This window comes from Mauremys reevesii, linkage group 1 (genome assembly GCF_016161935.1).
Source record: "Mauremys reevesii isolate NIE-2019 linkage group 1, ASM1616193v1, whole genome shotgun sequence".
NCBI lineage: Eukaryota > Metazoa > Chordata > Testudines > Geoemydidae > Mauremys > Mauremys reevesii.
In genome coordinates, this window is record NC_052623.1 from 188661655 (window position 1) to 188680928 (window position 19274).

The 19274-nt window shown below is 42.7% G+C and overlaps 1 protein-coding gene across 2 annotated transcripts in view; it reads right to left on the reverse strand.

The window, feature by feature from the left end:
* The window catches only part of LOC120406478 (cell surface glycoprotein CD200 receptor 1-like), a 59345-nt gene extending 42668 nt beyond the window's left edge, over positions 1-16677 (reverse strand). The window contains exons 1-5 of one of the 2 annotated variants that reach the window (XM_039541370.1): positions 16361-16677; positions 10996-11310; positions 5728-5829; positions 3570-3616; positions 649-694 (exon numbers count right to left, since the gene is read on the reverse strand). In XM_039541370.1, coding sequence (XP_039397304.1) covers positions 649-694; positions 3570-3616; positions 5728-5829; positions 10996-11310; positions 16361-16535 — 685 coding nt within the window. In that variant the 5' untranslated portion in view covers positions 16536-16677. Of the gene's footprint in view, positions 1-648; positions 695-955; positions 2025-3569; positions 3617-5727; positions 5830-10995; positions 11311-16360 lie in introns of those variants that run through there. The other variant, XM_039541375.1, reaches the window with a different exon arrangement.
* Between the last annotated feature and the right edge of the window lie 2597 nt (positions 16678-19274).

Sequence of the window (19274 nt, forward strand, 5' to 3'; positions counted from 1 at the left end):
CTAGCTGATTATAGTTTGCATGGTGTGGACACCTGTCTATTAGAATTTGCCCCAAGCCCAGCAACTCATTTGACATAGACCAACAATGCTGTCAGAGGGAAACAGCTTAGGGTACGTCTTCACTACCTACCATATCAGCGGGTAGCAATCGAACTCTGAACGCGCTCTCGTCAACTCCGGAACTCCACCACCGCGAACGGCGGTGGCGGAGTCGACGGGGGAGCCATGGACGTCGATCCCGCGCCGTGAGGACGGGTAAGTAATTCGAACTAAGGTACTTCGACTTCAGCTACGCTATTCGCATAGCTGAAGTTGAGTACCTTAGATCGAACCCCCCGCCCCCCCAGTGTAGACCAGGCCTTACTCTGGTCAATCAGTACTCTGCACTACAGGGGTGTGAATTGTAAAGCATAACACGTTAGAGTGCTCTAACTGCCCCATGAGGACCCTGCTGGTGGCATGAACTAAAAAGTACCAACTTCGTGTTGATGCAGTCCTGCTTCAAACAGGGTTATGTTAATACAAACTAGGTACCTTTTAACTTGTGCCAGCAGGGTGTACATAGGACAGTTGGAGCAAAAGCACATTAGAGCACTTGACTTCACACTCTGTAGACAGCACTGCCATGCTGCATAGACAAGCCCTTACCTTGCCCAGTCTTGTAGAGATTAACACTCCATAAGCCATTAATCACCTGTAGTTATGTTTAAAAAATTAAAAATAAAAAAATCTTAACATAATAAACAGTTACTCTGAATCACATTGTGGAATACATATTAAGTTACTAGCCCTAAGCAATCTCCACTCTGTCATAATTCCTAAATATCGAAAAGAGTTATGATTTTCACAATATAGGCAGACACTTTGTTTCTTAATCTTTTTATTGAATTAATATTTACTCTGAGAAAAAAAAGATCATATAAACAACTTAAAGAAGTGAATACATTGTCTCAGAATAAGTGCAATCCATTGATCCCACCAAATCAGAAATCTAGGCCATTACATAACAATAAGAACAATTCTGTTTTTTATTTACATTACTGTGATTCCTAGAGACCCCAGTCAGGATCAGGACCCTTGTGTGTGGTGCTGCACAAACTCACGTAGATACAATGCATAACTGAAGTTACAATGTCATCTGTTGACATGAATCATCCCAGTTAATACTACAGAACAAACAGTACACACAGATCCTCAATAATCTAAAATGTACAATGTTGACAAGGCATTAACAGGAGTTAAAGTGGGACATTATAAGTCAAAAGAAAACTACCATTGACTTCTCTCAAAGGGTTATTGGCCCCTAAAATAATAATACAAATGGAGGAGCAAAGTTAAGGTTGACTGTGGGTGAGAGAATTTTTCTGTTTAAATGGCTGCCCTGTGTGAATCCGGTGTTAAAGTTGGTGTCATCCTTACCTATGTAACCTTAGTTTGTGATTTCCATATTTTCAAAATGTTCAGGGTGTTTACTGATATGTTAATGTTCATGTCTTCTCTTTAGTTGTACTTAAGAAAATGGGCTCCTTAACTGCGATTTAAATATATTAGTTTCAGAATACAGGATTAAAATCTGTGCTAATTACACACGTGCAACCCCACTGAAATCAGTGGGACCTCATGTGGTATAAGCAAGCCCACAATTTGGCCCATAGTTTTTTAAATAATTGTATGACTTTATACAATATGTTTTCTGGGTTCCTCTGGCCTTTTGGAGAAAACATGAGGTATAGCTAGTGGCTGACATCTGCACGGAGCCATGGATTGATTACATTTCCAAACACATTCTTCTTGGCAAATTAAACCAAGGCAGCGGGTTAATACAGGGAAAGTTTTGTTAAGCATCTTTCATAGACAGCCAAGAGTGGACCTGGGACTGGAACATTTGGTTCTGTATTGTTAGAATATTAATTTTCATAAATGTCGTCTGACTGGTTATCGTGCGAGACCCCCGACATGCCTGAAGCGTACACACTGGGGTTATCTGGGGCAGCCATGGTGTTCAGGCTCATGTTATTTCCTGTCTGAAAAACAGAGCAGGAGAGAAGGATCAGACTTTTTTTTACAGGTAAATATTAGTTAAAACAGACAGATGGAAACAGAGAATAATGAGTGTAGAAGTGGCAAGGGTGGAGAAATAGCACCGGCTGGATTGTGATCATGCCAATGCAGGACGCATCGGTACCTGCAAAGGCCAAGTCCAGCAGCGCTTTCTTGTTCGCCAAACAATGTCTGAGATATATGGTTGTCGGAGCTGCTTCCTCCTGAGATTGTGACTCAGTATATGAGTCAACGGTCTGTCTCAAGAGCCCTCATACAATGCCATGTCTTCAAAGATTATCCGATAGTTCAAAAGGATGCTTTTTACTCCGGGTAGCACTGTTCCTTCTCTTTTCAATATAATAACCCTCCTTAGTTTTTCTACTTCTCACTTGTGCTGCAGTTTGTAAAGGGTCAGATTCTGCCCCCTTTCTTCACATTGAGTAGTTTCTTATACCACACGTAGCTTCATTAAAATCAGCAAAGTAAATCATGAAAGAGAGTTGCTGAGACTGGACAAAGATGGTGAATAATGGACACCATAGGTCTAAGTTTTAGTGCTCTCATACCACAGTGGTGTAAGTGTCTGAAAATACTCAGACAGAAATTGAAGACCGAGATGTCATTTCCACTCAGACCTCTCAGGTGTCATTTTCATTTCTACATTCAGGTCTGACTCTTTTTCTTCAAGAAAACATGATGTTAATGCAACACTAAGGCTGGGATTTTGATTGCACAAGAGCCAGGACATTCAAAATTAAAGTTGCTGTGGAAACTCTAATTCTGTCCAAAACTCTGAATTTTTTGACTTGTGTGATTGACAAAGCAGCGCTAACATTTCACTGATGTAGCTGATGCTGAATTCTAGTTCTCCTTATTTGTTTACTTTGTACAGATCGAACAAACAGAAAAACACATAGGTCTAAATTTTCAAGAACTGGATCCTTAAATTGTGCCACACACCCCACATCCCCCACACAAAGGGGAACGAGTGCATACAAACCAGATGTGTACATACACGAGTGCTCTTTCATGTGGGCGATCACAAATATGGGTTTTACTCATTCAACAGATGCAAATATCAGTTAAAAAATATTGCAGTGTTTGGCCCACAGTATCTCCCTCACACACAGACACCAGAGTATGTCTTCATGGCAAAGCAAAGGTGTGTTTATAGTATGGGTAGGCAGACCTGTGCTAGTTTTAATCTAGCTAGCATGGGGAATAATAGTAGTGAAGATGTGGTGGTATGGATTTCAGCATGGGCTAGCCACCCAAATACAAGCCCGACAGGGACCTGGCTGCATACTTGTGTTGCTAGCCCCTGCTACCATATCTTCACTGCTATTGTTACCTGTGCTGGCTAGGTTAAAGCTAGTGTGGGTAAGCCTACCTATGCTAAAATCACACCTTCACTTGCAGTGAAGACATATCCATAGTCTGCCACAGACACTGGACAACATCATCAGTTGGACTTAACATATGACTGTGGATGCTGTCAGCACAAAACAAATCCAAACACCACTTACCTTTGTTAGCACAGAAGCTGAAGCTACCTGTCGAGAGAGCTGGAGGACTGAAAATGAAATGCCCAGAGATCAGAAGAGTTATCCCATCAGCACAAGATGTTTTAATAGCATGCTGTAAATTTAGCCTGTAAGCTTAATTTACACTTTTATATATTTTATAGCTCATTTAAGTGAATGTGCTTTGTAAATGTTTTGAGCTCTGTTTCTATAAAAAAAAGTTACAATAATTAGTAACGGTTGGTTAAATGTTTTTTTAAAAAGCCCAAATATCTTCCTATATTAGTCCTCAGCCTATTTTACTGTATATTTTACTTGTGTTATTAGGAAACATCATGTATGCTCAAACTGATCTTGCTGTTTAACCAAGATTTTGGATCAAGACAAGATTTAGGAGTTGAATCAGAAGTGTCGTTATGAATGCAATACGCATATGTCCAATAAAGCTACTTCTGAGCAAATATAGCAAAAAGTGTGAATATTCTTCTAAATAAAACACTCTGATTCACTTCACTGGCATTTGGAACTCCTTTACTATGTATTTTTAGTTATTTTCCTAATGCAAGATTGATTGTCATTCGGTGGTAACCATTAAAACATGTTGATTTGCAAGTAAATATAGTCTTTATACTTAATATGATACTATTTTTTGCTAGCCAGGAAGATACGCTATATCTACACACATTTATATAAGTAATTGTATAGTTCAACATACTTTTATTTTAGATTCTTAATTTTTACATTTTTATCATATTAGAAAATGGTGAATGATGATTTTCTTATTTACTAGATTCGGGTTTTTTTACTCATAATTAGTGTCAAGCTGCATTCTGATGGAAATTGCAATTCATTTAAAAATGCACAAAAAACATCATTTAAAACTTATTTTATTTATTAGTTAAATAAAACTACCTTAAATATGCTAGATACATAAGGTGGAGGGGGAGTAAGTTCATCAAACTTGTTTAACATTTAAAACTAACTGATATATTAAACAAAGGAAATATTATCTCTAGTTAGTGAATTGAACGGCTTGTTTCAGGTCACCATGTCCTTCAAGGTTTTAGAACTAGTAGATCTCATCCTCACACCTCATTTTTATTCATAGATTGGAAGAGGAGAACAAACTTCCCTGCTTTTTCAACTTGAATCAGTTTCTCAACTTTGAGTGAATTAGTCACTGAACTGAATAGTTGAATAAGCTAAAATGAAGAAAATATTCTCTCTGCTGTTTATTTATTACTTCCACCAGTTAAGCAGTTTGACTTTCTTTAAAACTTCATCAGCAAACACATACTGCTTAAATTTTTTTTAAATTCATTTAAATAATTTTGATAGATTATAGTAAATTTAGGATCAAACATAGGTTGTCATAATTTGAAATAAATCCATTTTTCTTTTAAAATTAAACCTAATTTAAATAAAATCATCTGATTTAAGTCAAAATCAGACTTTTTTTTTACATTTTTTAAATTTATTTTTACCCACTCTGTTCTAAAGTCAACCTTCTTCAGAATGTAGGAATTAAATTTAATGCTCTCTGATCTCTGCCCAACAGAAATACTAATGAAATGTCAATAGTATGTAATGGTCACAGTTTGCTCCTAAAATCTTCCTGTTTCAGACTCTCAACTAAATGACATTGGATGCCAAATGGAATATCAGTGACTACTGTTATTGTCCTGTCAGGAGTAATTGCATTGAAGTTAATAGAATTACATTGGTGTAAGGCCAGGGTGAAAGGAAAACATGGCCCATCAAGAATAAAACTTTGTATTCGTTCTCAGCAATGTGTCAGGTAGCATAACTTTAAAGCAATAGTATTTTATCAGTGGAGGTTAGAAGTTTACCTTTCCTGCCTTCAAAATAAAGGGGTCAGGGAGATGTCTCATAGCTCTAAAACTTATTCAGGCAAAGAGAAAAGGGACTATTTGGTGGTATTTTAATATAATTTTTAAAATGTTCTGTCTACAACTAAATTAACAATACCCTGTTTCTGCTGAGTTTCCATTGCAGGGCCTGGCTATGTCCCACCCTCTGCACAAAGACAATTTGACCAAGCACCTAGGTGTTTTCCTCCACTCCCATTACCTGTCATATGGGCATTAGGGTGTTGTCTTCTACTTGACAGGAATCACTGACTAAGCTCCAAGTGACTTACCTCTGAGTTGTAAAGTACAGTATAAAATAGTCACAATAATGACACAGGAAATGGCGCCGCCTGTCAGGAGATAGTGAAGTAGAAGGGAAAATCCCGCGTGCTCTAGGAAGATAGAGAAAGATATTGATAGTTACAGTGTAGGAGAGAAAATCCTCAGGTGGTGTCACTGGTAGGTGGTGTCTCAATCAAGTCACAAATCCTCTGACTACAGGATATTCAGGATAAAATGGGTAGATGATCCACCTGATCTCTACATTAACCAATTGAAAAGTGTGTGGGCACACATGATACAGAGAGTTTAGGTGGACAAGGACACGCTTCTGGGGTGATTTTAATTGAAGAAAGTCATAGAAAGGTAACTTAAGGAAGAGAGTCACTTTAAAGGCATGGACAGGCCCACTGTCTGTCAATTCCTATCTCCGTCCATAGGCATGCATATGCTACATAAAACACCATGAACAGCAACATATTTTCTTCTTGTGGCAGCATTTCCTATGGTGACTACTATTATTTTCCATTCATAAATAGGCTTTTTATTAGAACACTATTAGATCTCTGTATTACTGAACCCAGTGATCATACATGTGTAGTGACGTGTATTTTAGCAGATTATGGGTGTACTGCAAGCTAGAAGAATACTGCGGCCAGATCAGCAATGTGCATACACATTTCAGTTCTCTGGATCCATGAAGGTGCAGCCATGGAAGAATCTCCAAGGGGACAAAATGGGTCAGAGAAAGAAAAGAGAAAGTAAACCAGGCACAATACAAATGAATAATAACCCTGAATTTCTTTTCTTTTTTTTCAAGATCAGGAGAATATAAGGCCCCAGCTGTTACCTTTGCCCAGGTCTGGCAGCTTTTAGTACTTAATAATATTTCACAAAAGTAAGGAACATAAGTCCTGGTGGACAATACTGTGGAGTGGTACATTGGTGAGTGAGAGCGGGAGTGGTGGATCTCTATGAGCTGTGAGTGAGAGGAGTAGTAGCTTAGTGAAGAGTGAATGTTTGGTGAAGAAGTGAGAGATGAGTTATGAGTGGGTAAGTGAAACGCTCAGGATGTTGGACATGAGAGTGATTTCTTGTTAGAAGAGAAAATACAGTGGGTTTTTATATAGTGCAGACTAGGGCTGTCAAGCGATTAAACAAATTAATCATAATTAATCACACGATTAAACAATAATAGAATACCATTTACTTAAATATTTTTGGATGTTTTCTACATTTTCAAATATATAGATTTCAATTACAACACAGAATACAAAGTGTACAGTGCTCACTTTATATTTATTTTTTAATACAAATATTTCACTGTAAAAAACAAAAGAAATAGTATTTTTCAATTCACCTCATACAAGTACTGTAATGCAATCTCTTTATCATGAAAATTGAACTTACAAATGTAGAATTATATATAAAAAAACCTGCATTCAAAAATAAAACAACGTAAAACTTTAGAGCCTACAAGTCCACTCAGTCCTACTTCAGCCAATCACTTAGACAAATAAGTTTGGTTACATTTGCAGGAGATAATGCAGCCCACTTCTTGTTTACAATGTCACCTGAAAGTGAGAACAGGTGTTCGCATGGCACTGTTGTAGACGGCGTCACAAAATATTTATGTGCCAGATGCACTAAAGATTCATATGTCCCTTCATGCTTCAACCACAATTCCAGAGGTCATGCGTACAAGCTAATGATGAGTTCTGCTCGATAACGATCCAAAGCAGAGTGGACCGACAACGCATGTTCATTTTCATCATCTGAGTCAGATGCCACTAGCAGAAGGTTGATTTTCTTTTTTGGTGGTTCAGGTTCTGTAGTCTCCACATCAGAGTGCTACTCTTTTAAGACTTCTAAAAGCATGCTCCACACCTCATCCCTCTCAGATTTTGGAAGGAACTTCAGATCCTTAAACCTTGGGTCAAGTGCTGTAACTATCTTTAGAAATCTCACATTGGTACCTTCTTTGCATTTGTCAAATCTGCTGTGAAAGTGTTCTTAAAATAAACAATGTGTGCTGGGTCATCATCCGAGACTGCTATAACATAAAATATTTGGCAGAATGCAGGTAAAATAGAGCTGGAGACATACAATTCTCCCCCAAGGAGTTTAGTCACAAAGTTAATTAATGCATTTTTTTAACGAGTATCATCAGCATGGAAGCATGTCCTCTGGAATGGTGTCCAAAGCATGAAAGGGCGTATGAATGTTTAGCATATCTGGCACGTAAATACCTTGCAACGCCAGCTACAAAAGTGCCATGCGAACACCTGTTCTCACTTTCAGGTGACATTGTAAATAAGAAGCAGGCAGCATTATCTTCTGCAAATGTAAACAAACTTGTTTGTCTTAGTGATTGGCTGAACAAGAAGTAGGACTAAGTGGACTTGAGGCTCTAAAGTTTTACGTTGTTTTGTTTTTGAGTGCAGTTATGTAACAAAAAAAATCTACATTTGTAAGTTACATTTTCACAATAAAGAGATTGCACTACAGTACTTGTATGAGGTGAATTGCAAAATACTATCTCTTTTATTTACCATTTTTACAGTGCAACTATTTGTAATAAAAATATTAAGTGAGCACTGTACAGGTTGTATTCTGTGTTGTAACAGAAATCAATATATTTGAAAATGTAGAAAAACATCAAACATATTTAATAAATTTCAGTTGGTATTCTATTGTTTAATGATAACAATTAAAATGGTAATTAATCATGATTAATTTTTTTAATTGCGATTACTTTTTTGGGGTTAATCGCATGAGTTAACTGCGATTAACTGACAGTCCTAGTGAAGACATATTTTGCTGTCAGCAGTGGCTGATGTCATGGTATAATGCATGATATATTTTTGCTGTCAACAGATGACAAGATATAGTGCAAATAAATCTTCATTGGCCTTCTCAGATATTCATGGTCTAGCCAGCTGCTACTAAAAACAGAGTAACCAGAACCCCATCTATACATACATGGCTGCATCTCCACTCTTCTTCACTCAAACAATGTGCACTTCAGTCCCAACTATGCGCATCTGGTTTCTCTGCAAATTTGCTGTCAGCCTTAATTCTAAATCACATGACTTTTGCATTGTTGAGATCTCTCTGTTGCATCAGTGTAGTTCTTGGCACGCAATATGGAGTGAAGAATGAAGTCTGATTCTGAACTGTTTTGTAGTTTGGCAAGTGAGTTACTTACAATGTAGCTTGAGGAGAGCAAACATACACACGAAATATACTAACGCAATACTGAGTCCACTCTGTCTCAGAGTATCACCAACTAAAGCCGCCTTAAAAAACTTCCATGTAGTTGTGAATTTTTAACACTTGGACACCAAGGGTGGGATTTTCAACAGTGCTTGGCATTGGCCTATGCTGTTTCCACCAAAATCAATGGTGACAGTCCCATATGGATAAGATATATCCTGAGCAAAAGGTTTCATTTTTGAGTTTGGTGGCCAGAACCAAAAAATCTTGTTAGTTTCAAACCAGAATTGAATTGCTTTAGTTCTTCCTCACTTGAATGAAAAAAAAACCAGAATTGTGTTGAGGCCAAACAAAATGTTTAGAATTTCAGCCTGTAAAGGGAGACATGGCACATACTTTGGCAGTTGATTACACAACTATTTATGAGACAGCCCAGGAATGTTGGGTATCAGGATTCCTGGTTTCTATTTCTGGCTCTGGAAGCAGAGTAAGAGCTAGTGGTTATAGACAATCAAGCACTCACTTTAGTACTGGGTCTGTCATTTAAAGAACTGTGGTTCTAGTCCCAGTTCTTGGGTGAATGACAGTTGCCTTCCCTAAGGTAAGGGTATCAGTCCTTGGGTAATAAGGGTTAACAGTAGTCAGGGGAAGAGCTGGGACTGCCAATATGCCATTCAATGGCTGGGGCATGCAGTATCGCCAGTTCCAAGAGTTCAAAAATTCTGAGTCAGAACCCAAATCATGAGACTGGCATACAAATCATGAGATTCTTTAAAAAGATTAAATCATGTTTTTGTCTCTTTTCTGATTTTAGTCTGTCCTCTGCCCACCTCCACTATGTGTGTGACAAACACAGTACCACCGGCTCTTACAAATGTGTTCAAAGATGATTTTGCCTTGGCTGCAGGAACTCTTGCAAGAGCCGTTCCCACGCAGTCACCTTTATGCCATTTTGCACTGGGTGCCTGCAAGTCCCTGTCCCTCGCTCTCGGCCTCCCAGGCCATGGCAGGTACCTGTTCCCATAGCCGCCAAAGTCTGCGCAGCTCTATGTGAGGTATTTCTCACTAGTGTGAAAACCTCATTCATGTCCCCAACTCTGCTTTGGGAGCTGTGGGGAGGGCGGGGGGAGACAGGACGGGACGACCATGTGAGGGACATTGGTGCTATTATTGATGAGACAGTCTCTAATGTGGCTGCACTTCACTTCCCCATTTGAGCCAAGGAGCGATGAGAGTGGGTGAGCAGGAGCTTTGGAGAGCTGGAGAGAAGAAGGGAAGCAGGTACCTACTGGGGCTGGGGAAGAGGAAAGCAGGTGGCTGCTGGGAGCAGAAAGGGAGGAATCGGGAAACATGTAACTGATGGAAGTGGAAAGGAGGTGAGAGAGGGCACCAGCTCCAAAATCATGCGAGGGAAGGAGCTTTTCACATCATCATGAGAGCTCATCATGAGAGCTATTGCAGCCGAAGGCAAAACCATGGGACTTGCGATCAATTTGCAAGAGTTGGCAATGCTGGGGAATGTGTAGCTGTGGCTGCTGCTCCATGGTTATAGCTCACAGACACCCTGGTCAGGGAGAGCTGGCAGGGCATTGCCCGGTGTTACTGTGATCAGACCTCCCAGTCTATATCCATGGGTGGGGTGGGGAACTATGTGCTAGGCTGCATCTCTATGGGTAGAGTCCAAGACAGAGGGAAGAGTGATCATACACACCCTGAATAGAATGACCACCAACAGAGAGGCAGCCCAGAGTATCCCTAGAGGTCTCTGACTCAGGAGACTGACGCTCCTGGCCAGGTATAGAAAGCACCAGAGAGTGGGAGTGCCCCACCCACCTCCTGTCTGGCTGGGATGGGGCAGAATGGGGATGAAGCTGAGGTGGCAGCAGGAGCAGCAAGGAGGCTGTTCCTTCCTTCCCTCCCTGGGTCCCAGCAACCCTGTGATTTTGCCAGTTTTTTCCACTCAAGCCTGTGGGAAGTGACCCATCAGTTGCCCCCTGCCCATCACAAGCTGTAGTTCTGGGCTGCACTCCATGGATAGGAATGCGACACAAGGTGTTTCTTACCTAACACATTCAGAGTGTAGTTCCGGTGGAGACTTCTGTCCCTGTTTACAATTTCACACATGTAATTTCCTTTATCAGAGAGTCTCACAGGGTGAATCTGAAGGGCGGGGTCATGATCAGGTCGAGCTGCCCAGTCCATCCTCTCACTGCAATTTGTTCTGACTGTTTTATTTAAATCAGCCCTGTATGCTAATAAACAGCAAGCTCCATCCCTTAGTCTTATCTTCCATACTACTGAGATAAGATTCACTAGTGACATATTAGAGCAACTCAGCACAGCCCTGTAACCAGTCACTAAAGACACCATGACGTTATCTGGAGAGGATACAAGAAAAAAAGAAAAATGAAAAAAGTGTCACTTAGGATGCGATTACAGATGAGCAAATTCTGAATTCCCTTCGGATTAATGCTTCTGCTCTTGTACTCCATGGAAACCTCCCCGTGAAGCAGATCCCAGGTCCATTTGGGGGTATTATCGGCTCACAGCTTTAAAAGCTAATTGTGTGAGACGTGGGACAAAGATACCAATCAACAAGATTTATCTCTCCGCAGACCCATGGCCAGGCTATAATCACCATTAAATGACCTTTATTGGGATGAAGCCTGATTTGTATTCTCTTTTTCCTCCTGCTCAGTAATTTTATCATGGCCAGCCTGGTGACCGTGAGGTCATTGCTCTGGCTTTCACCCAAAAGATCAAGCTTCAATTTCCAGGCTTCATCTTCCTCAATCAAAGCCAGTAGGATCTGAGAGAGCTTCAGAGGTAGCACAATCACCCCAAGGGGAGGGAACATCAGTCTAGGAATAACACTGCTAGGCTCTGAAGGGAGTCCCACCTAACTCTTCTCAGTCAAAGATCTCCATGATGTAGTAGTTCCAGAGCCGGCTCTACAGTTTTTGCCACCCCAAGCAGCGCGCCGGATTGCCGCCGCAGACGGCGGGGGCAGTCTGTGTGCTCTTAGGACGGCAGGCGCGTTTCCATGGCGGCAGCAATTCAGCAGCAGCTTCTATGTTTAGCTGAAGCCGCCGCGGAAAGCTAAACATAGAAGCTGCTGCCGAATTGCCACCACTGTGGAAACGCGCCTGCCGCCCTAAGGGCACATGGACTGCCCCCGCCATTTGGCACACTGCAATTTGCTGCCCCTTGCAGATTGCCACCCCAAGGACGGAGCTTGGAATGCTGGTGCCTGGAGCTGGCCCTGGGTAGTTCAAAAGGCAAATCTTTCATTATAGACTAAATAAAGAGTTATGTTGAAAAGTTAGAAAATTCTCATCCAAAAAAGCCATTTCAAAGCTGCCATAAGAAGCCAGATGGTAAGAGACAGTAACCCTTCATTCCCTCATTCTAGCAGGTATCAAAGTGATCATATAGCTAGTTTACTTCATGCTATTGCAGGGTGGTACCGCTGTGAAGGAATTTGTGACAAGTAAACCTCCAAAATGCTCAGAATTTCAGATAAATACCTCAACATTTGGATACTGATTTGATCTAGATGAACTACATGCGTCAAATGAAGCCTCATCTTAAGCAGGTACAATTCCCACTGAATTTGGCCCCTTTGCAAGACTGGGCTGGAAATCTTATGAGGACTTTATTTTTCTTGCGATTTCCATTCCTTCCTGTGTGTTTGGATTGGCACAGATATAACAAAAAAACAAAACAAACATCCTACCCCCACCCAAGCATTTTAGTACAATATTTGCAATAATTGCAATATTTCAGTACTATCATTTCTAGTTCCAGCGAGAACAAGGAACTGTGTAGGAAACCAAAGCTGGAAAGGGATAAAGAACTGAATTTTTCAAACTTCAGAGGAGGTTTGGTTTGTTTTCAGCCAGGGTTCCAGTTGGTTTTTATTTTCTTCTCAGCAGTCCAACCAGTTCTAGTAGGAGCTCTGCACACACAGCACTAAATTTTTACTTTGTGGAATCCGTCATTTAGTGGAAACATCTGACATGATATGTAAAATTACAGAGTGGGTTTTGATACCTTGAGTGTCCTCCCCTCCAGCTCTTCCTGCCTTCACTGGGCCCAGTGCAACCCAGGGATCAACTGCCCTTACACAGTCTCTCTGCTCCTCCCTGGGTAGGTGACCATATTTCCCTAAACTGAAAACTGGACGCGCAGAGCTGGCCCGAGCTGCCTGGCATTGCCATTCATCCCACCCCTAAACATTCCTCCAGGCCCCCAATTGAGCCAAGTAGCAGAGATGGGAGGTAGGGGGGAAGAGGAATGGATATGGATTGGGATCTGGGCAGCAAAGCAGGGTGTGAGTACTTCTGAGCTCAGAGCCAGGAGGTGAAGCTATTGGAGTATGATCCAGCTAGTGGTGCGATGCACCTTTGGGGACTGGGATAGCAGAGGGGCAGAAAGGAGGCTCTGGGTAGTGGGGGGGAACCAAGGAGACTCCAGATAGCAGCCCTGGGGAAGTGGTGGGAGGCCAGGAGGTGGCAGAAGCAGGAAGCTAGAGGCAGTCTGAAGAGGGAAAGAGGCCGGTTGGGGAAGGAGAGTAGGGGCTGGAGAGGGCTCTGGGGACCGGCCCCAAAGGACGGGGGGCAGGGAGAACACAAGGCTGGGGTGGGGGCTCCAGGGACCATGGGGGGCAAGCCATGCTCGGTGCCCCAGCACAAGGGGATGCTGCAGGACCTTGTGAGGCACTTACCAGCCAGGTTGCCTGGCAGGGCCTGGGACTCATGAGTCACGGGAATGAAGTCAGTGGTTTCTGAAAAATAAAAAATAAGGGAGCGTGACTTATTGGTAAATCAGTTTATCCTGGTCTTCCGCCTGTCCTGTCCTGTGTGACAGGAGGTCAGGAAGTGTGGCATTATGGCTTTACCTACCAGCAAGGAAAGGGAAAGGTGTATGGCAGCCCTTGTGCCGATCCTTCTCAGCTGAACACTCCCCAGAGCAGAAAAGTTTAGAAAGACAAGAACATAGGAAATGGCAGTGTTCCTGAGAGGAGAGGGGGGTGAGATGTAGGGTGGGAGAAGAGAAGACTGACAGTCACCTGTTTATTAGTTTTTACTTGTGGTGCATTCCCCGTGTCCCATCCCACAGAAATGGGTAGTCTTGCAGTTAAGGCACTGGACTGGAACTCAGAAGATGTAATGTGTGAATTTAATTAGTGACTCTGCTACAGACTTCCTGTGTGGTCTGGGGCAAGTCAATCTCTCTGCCTCAATGTCCCATCTGTAAAATGGGGATGACACTTTCTTTCTTCCAGGCATTGCCTTTCTTATCTATCTTACTTTTCTTTCTTGTAATTTTAAGAAGTTTCAGCACCTGTGATGTTTTCAAGGCTTAGTGGTTTGTGAGGAATTCACACCAGTGGGTGATGGAACAAGTTCCATGAAATCAGATTTGCTCTTCCCCATTATCCGATTGTGGTTGTGGGTAACGCAGGAGGTGGCTTCTTGGAAATCACCCACTTCCTCTCCTTTCGCCTACAGTGGCCCCTAATGCAGGTGGCCACAGGAGCAGCTCACAAGGCCTCAAAATCTGGCACTCAGCTTAAGCTACAAGAACGTGTCTCTCTAGACTCATGAAGCCATTATTGGATGCCCCTCCTTGAAGCAGTCTGTAGCCTTCTGTTGCTGGAGGAACTGAGAAGGCGAATAACAAAACAAATGAGGTGGGGGGGGACAAAAAAGTGGAAGAGGGAGGGGAAGAGAGGGTGTTATATCCTTGGGGGCAACAGTTTTAGGAAGAAATAACTGGAGACACAGAGAGCTGTAAACCTCGCAACCAGCCATTTATTGCCATCCACTGAACTAAACAAGAACCAGCTAAGACAGGCTGGGCTATCCCCTAATAATCTAACTCAGTTGCCATAGCAACACGAGAGTCTATTACCACAACAACCAAATACACAACAGAGAGAGAGATGAGAAGGTAAAAACAATAGAGAAGAAAGGCAGAAAAGGACAGGACAGATAAAATGTACAGGGGAAGAATCTGGCAGCAGGGTCTCTGCCTCAATCAGTGCACAGGATGGACAATGCTCACTGAATGATCAACTATTCTGTATTTTATTTTATCCTCATTGTTCAGTGCGTGGCCACACAACTTATTTACTGCGCACTATTCAGACCCTGCTCTGAACACAGAATTACTCATTTCCTGATGGGCTTTTCTAGGAAAAGTATCTGAGTGCTTCACAAACACGAATTCATTTATTTTCACATTTTACAGATGGGATATCTGAAGCACAGAGAGATTAAGGTGAAAAGTATACACTAATTTTGGATGCCCAATTTGAGATGCTTAGAACCTGAATTCAGAGTTCTTAGCATTAGATAGGACTTTGTACGCTGAAAACCCATTGACTTCAGTTGTAGCTGTGGGCACTCAGCAACACTTCTGCAAATCAGGGTCTCAAGCTGGGCACCCAGAAAATTAGGAACACACAATTAGTGACCACCCATGAAAAGTGTGGTTTAAGTGACTTTCCTAGCACTGTATAGAAACTTTGGCAGATGCAGGGATAGAATCCATTTCTCCAGGGCAGCGTTCAGCTGCATTAACCACCAGACCATTCATCTTCTCTGCAGTCCCCTGCCTCCTTCACTACACAACCAAGTTTCATCTACAGAGCAGGGTACATCTTATGTGCTGAATGAGGTGCAAGAATCCCTATTCTCGGTTCTGGTGCCTGGAGCGGCAGAGTGCGTCTACACTGTGTTTTAAAACCTGCGGCAGCAAGTCTCAGAGCTCGGGTCTACAGATGCACGCTCACACTACAGTGCTAAAAACAACTGAATATACATTGCAGCTCAGGCTCTGAAGCCCAATCCTCTTCCCAGGCTTCAGAGCTTGAGCAGGCATGTCTACACTGCTGTTTTTAATGCCATAGCGCTGTCCCTCTGACTAATGCTCGGGGCTGTCATACAAGAGATCTGGGTTTAATTTTCAGGCCTGGTCTCCCACTCTCCAAGCCAGTAGCATCTGGGACCCTTCAAAAGGCAGCATAGTCAACCCCCAGGGCAGGGACACTGAGCTAAAATAACACTGACAGGTTTTGAAGGGAGCCTGACCCAATCCAGGTTGATTCGTGCTAGATAAAAAGGTGCACTTGTAAAATGTTATAGCAAATCTGTTTTAAAACCTTAACGTAGACAGGGCAAGTTGCATTAGCCGCTCGAGATGAGTGCAGATTAAAAGAGACGAGAGAATTCCAAACCTTTCACAGGTCGGGACTGATGTGCATTTGTAAGGTGCTGGGATAGTGTGGTGATGAGTGCAGACTTAATACTTCAGTAGAACATCCTCCACCATTTTTACCCCCCTGGGATGCATTAAACAGCATCCGAATGCATATCTGTATTTAATATGCAGGAGTATAGGTGCTCCTGGTACCAAACTCACCTCTAACAATAACACTTATTGAATAGCTCTCAGAACTCAGGCTGCCCAGAGTAATTCTGCAACGATACCGTCCACTGTCACTCTGATGAATCGGCATAAAGTTCAGAACAGCCACATTCCCTTCTCTCCATGCTGTGTGTCTTGTTGGCCCATCTTTCACAAGTAGGCAACGCATCCCCTCTATCAAGCACCAGTGTACGGCTGGCTTTTCTGTGCAGTACTTCACTGGACACTCTATACTGAGGGAGTCCCCAGGTTTGCTCTCATATTGTAAACCTCTCCGAACTTGAAGTTCAACAGGACAATTAACAGTTCCATCACCTGAAAAAAAGAACAAAGGAACATTACACTATGAAATTCTGCCCTCTTCATCTCTAGCTGTTTAGCTTAGAGCAGGGAGTATAAAGACAAAAGGAGGTGTAAGTTTAATAATATGTAATGGCAAATATAATAATTTCACTGAAACCCAAATGTTTTTATTTATCAATAGTTTCTTTAGTTGTTATGGAATTAGGCAAACACACTGGGCTAGTTAACTCCATGGATTATATAAGTGTTTAAATGGTAGTGCAGGTAGATTATGAAATGGAATTACATCCTTTTTAGTTTGGATCTTGGAGCTAGGTCTCAAGTTCCTTATTTTAAAGGTATTCTTTTTAGATAGATAGATAGATAGATAGATAGATAGATAGATAGATAGATAGATAGATAGATAGATATTTTACCACTAGAAGTGGAAGGACTGTAAAAAGATTTGCTAGATTTTACAATATGCTTATATAAATGAAATATCTGTTTCCATCTTATTCCAGGTTTTATATCATGTTATGTATCAAGGAAGTCCATTTAGATTCCTGAATTTGTGCTGCTCAAACGTAAGAATACAGTATATTTAGAAAGAGGAAACATGATGTGACTGCAATGTAAGTTCAATCAAACTTAGAAGTAGGAGAGAGCCATGGGGCCAAACTCAGAGACGAGTCACAGGGATTGTCTACATGTGAAAGTTAGTGTGCAGTAAACTAGGGTGTGAATTTAAAGCACACTCGCTTCTTCTAACTATCTTCCCATGCAGACACTCTTATGGCACACTAAGAGCGCTCTGGGGCAGTTTAGTTTAATGCACTTTCAAATTGCATTAAGCTATTGCGCACAAAGGCACTCACTGTGCACTAGCTACTGCTGCCTTTTTCTCCACCGCCTTGTAGATAAGCCCCAAGTGAGTCTCAGGCTATGGATATGTCTACACTACAAGCTCTACACAGACACAACCGCACCACTACAGCCACGCTGCTTAACACCCTTGCTATAGCAATGGAAGGGGTTTTGTTGTTTCTGTAGTAAATTCACCTCTGAGAGGTTGTAGCTAGGTTGATAGGAAGAATTCTTGCACTGACATACCTGCATCCGCAGTGGGGCTTCGTTCTACCTAACCACATCTCACAGGACGCAGTTTTTTTTCTTTTCTTACAGCCCTGAGCGAAGTTGCTAGTTCAACCACTATTTTAGGTGGCCTGACAAAGCCAGGAAATTATTTAAATTAGCATAACATACACACAGAAGGGACTGGAGGAACATGTACATTATGCTGATTTATACTTGTTCTAAACCAGGGGTGGGCAAACTTTTTGGCCTGAGGGCCACATTGGGTTTCTGAAATTGTATGGAGGGCTGTGCCTCCCCAAACAGCCAAGTGTGGCCTGGCCCCTGGCCCCTGCCCCCTATCTTACCCCTCCTGCTTCTCACCCCCTGACAGCCCCCCTAGGACTCCTGCCCCATTCAATGCCCCTGTTTTCTGTCCTCTGACAGTCCTCCCGGGATCCTTGCCCCATCCACCCCTCCCTGCCCCCTGACCTTCCCAGGAATCCGTGCCCCTGACTGCCCTCCGCCGCCCCATCCAATCCCTCTTCTCATTCCTGACTACCCCCCACCCCCGGAACCTCTGCCCCATCCAACCACCCCTTCTCCCTGACCATCCCTGGAACCCATGCCCCTGACTGTCCCCCACCATGCCATCCAACCTCTCCTCTCCTTCCTGACTGCCCCCCCCAAGACTCCTGCCCCCATTGAACCTCCCTGCTCCCTGCCCTCTGACTGCCTCAATCCTATCCATACTCCCACTCCCTACCCACCAAACTCCCCTGCCCTCTATCCAACCCCCATCCGCCGCTCCCTGCCCCCTTACCTGCTCTGGTGGCTGGCAACGCTACAGGCACACCACCCAGAGCACCAGGACAGGCAGCCGCGCCACCCAGCTGGAGCCAGCCACGCCATCACACAGCTCAGAGCACCGGGTCAGGCTGTGGCTCTGCAGCTGTGCTGCCCAGCAAGAGCTCGCAGCCCCGCCACCCAGAGCCTAGTTTGCCCTCATCTGTTCTAAACTCTCTCTAAACTCACAGGCTCAACCTCTTAGGAGACAAGTTGGAGGGGTGCTGGTGATACATTAATTTAGGCTTTTCTTAAAGCTACTCAGACTAAGAGAGCAAATTGGTGTAATTAACACGCTGAGAAGTCAGAGAAATGTGTAAACTACAGCAATCCCTTTCTCTAATTTGATACATGTAAATTACAGTAACCTCTTGCTCTAACATGTTACAATTTCAAAATATCCCTCAAGGTTTGCAGAAGTACCCCACCTTTGTGGGACTGGATGAAGCCCCTCCTCTCTTTCCCTCCACTACTCTGCAATCCATTGTACAGACTTGGCCACAGACGAACCAAACCTAATTAGCTGTGGGGAGCGGTGGGGGGAGTGCCACTCCAAAACAAGGACACAGAATTGCCTGCAGACCAACAGAGTAAGGTGAAAAATCGGGGCAGAGGGGTAGGGGGTAATAGGTACCTATATAAGAAAAAATCCCAAGTATTGGGAGTGTCCCTATAAAATTGGGACATCTGGTTACCCTACACTGGG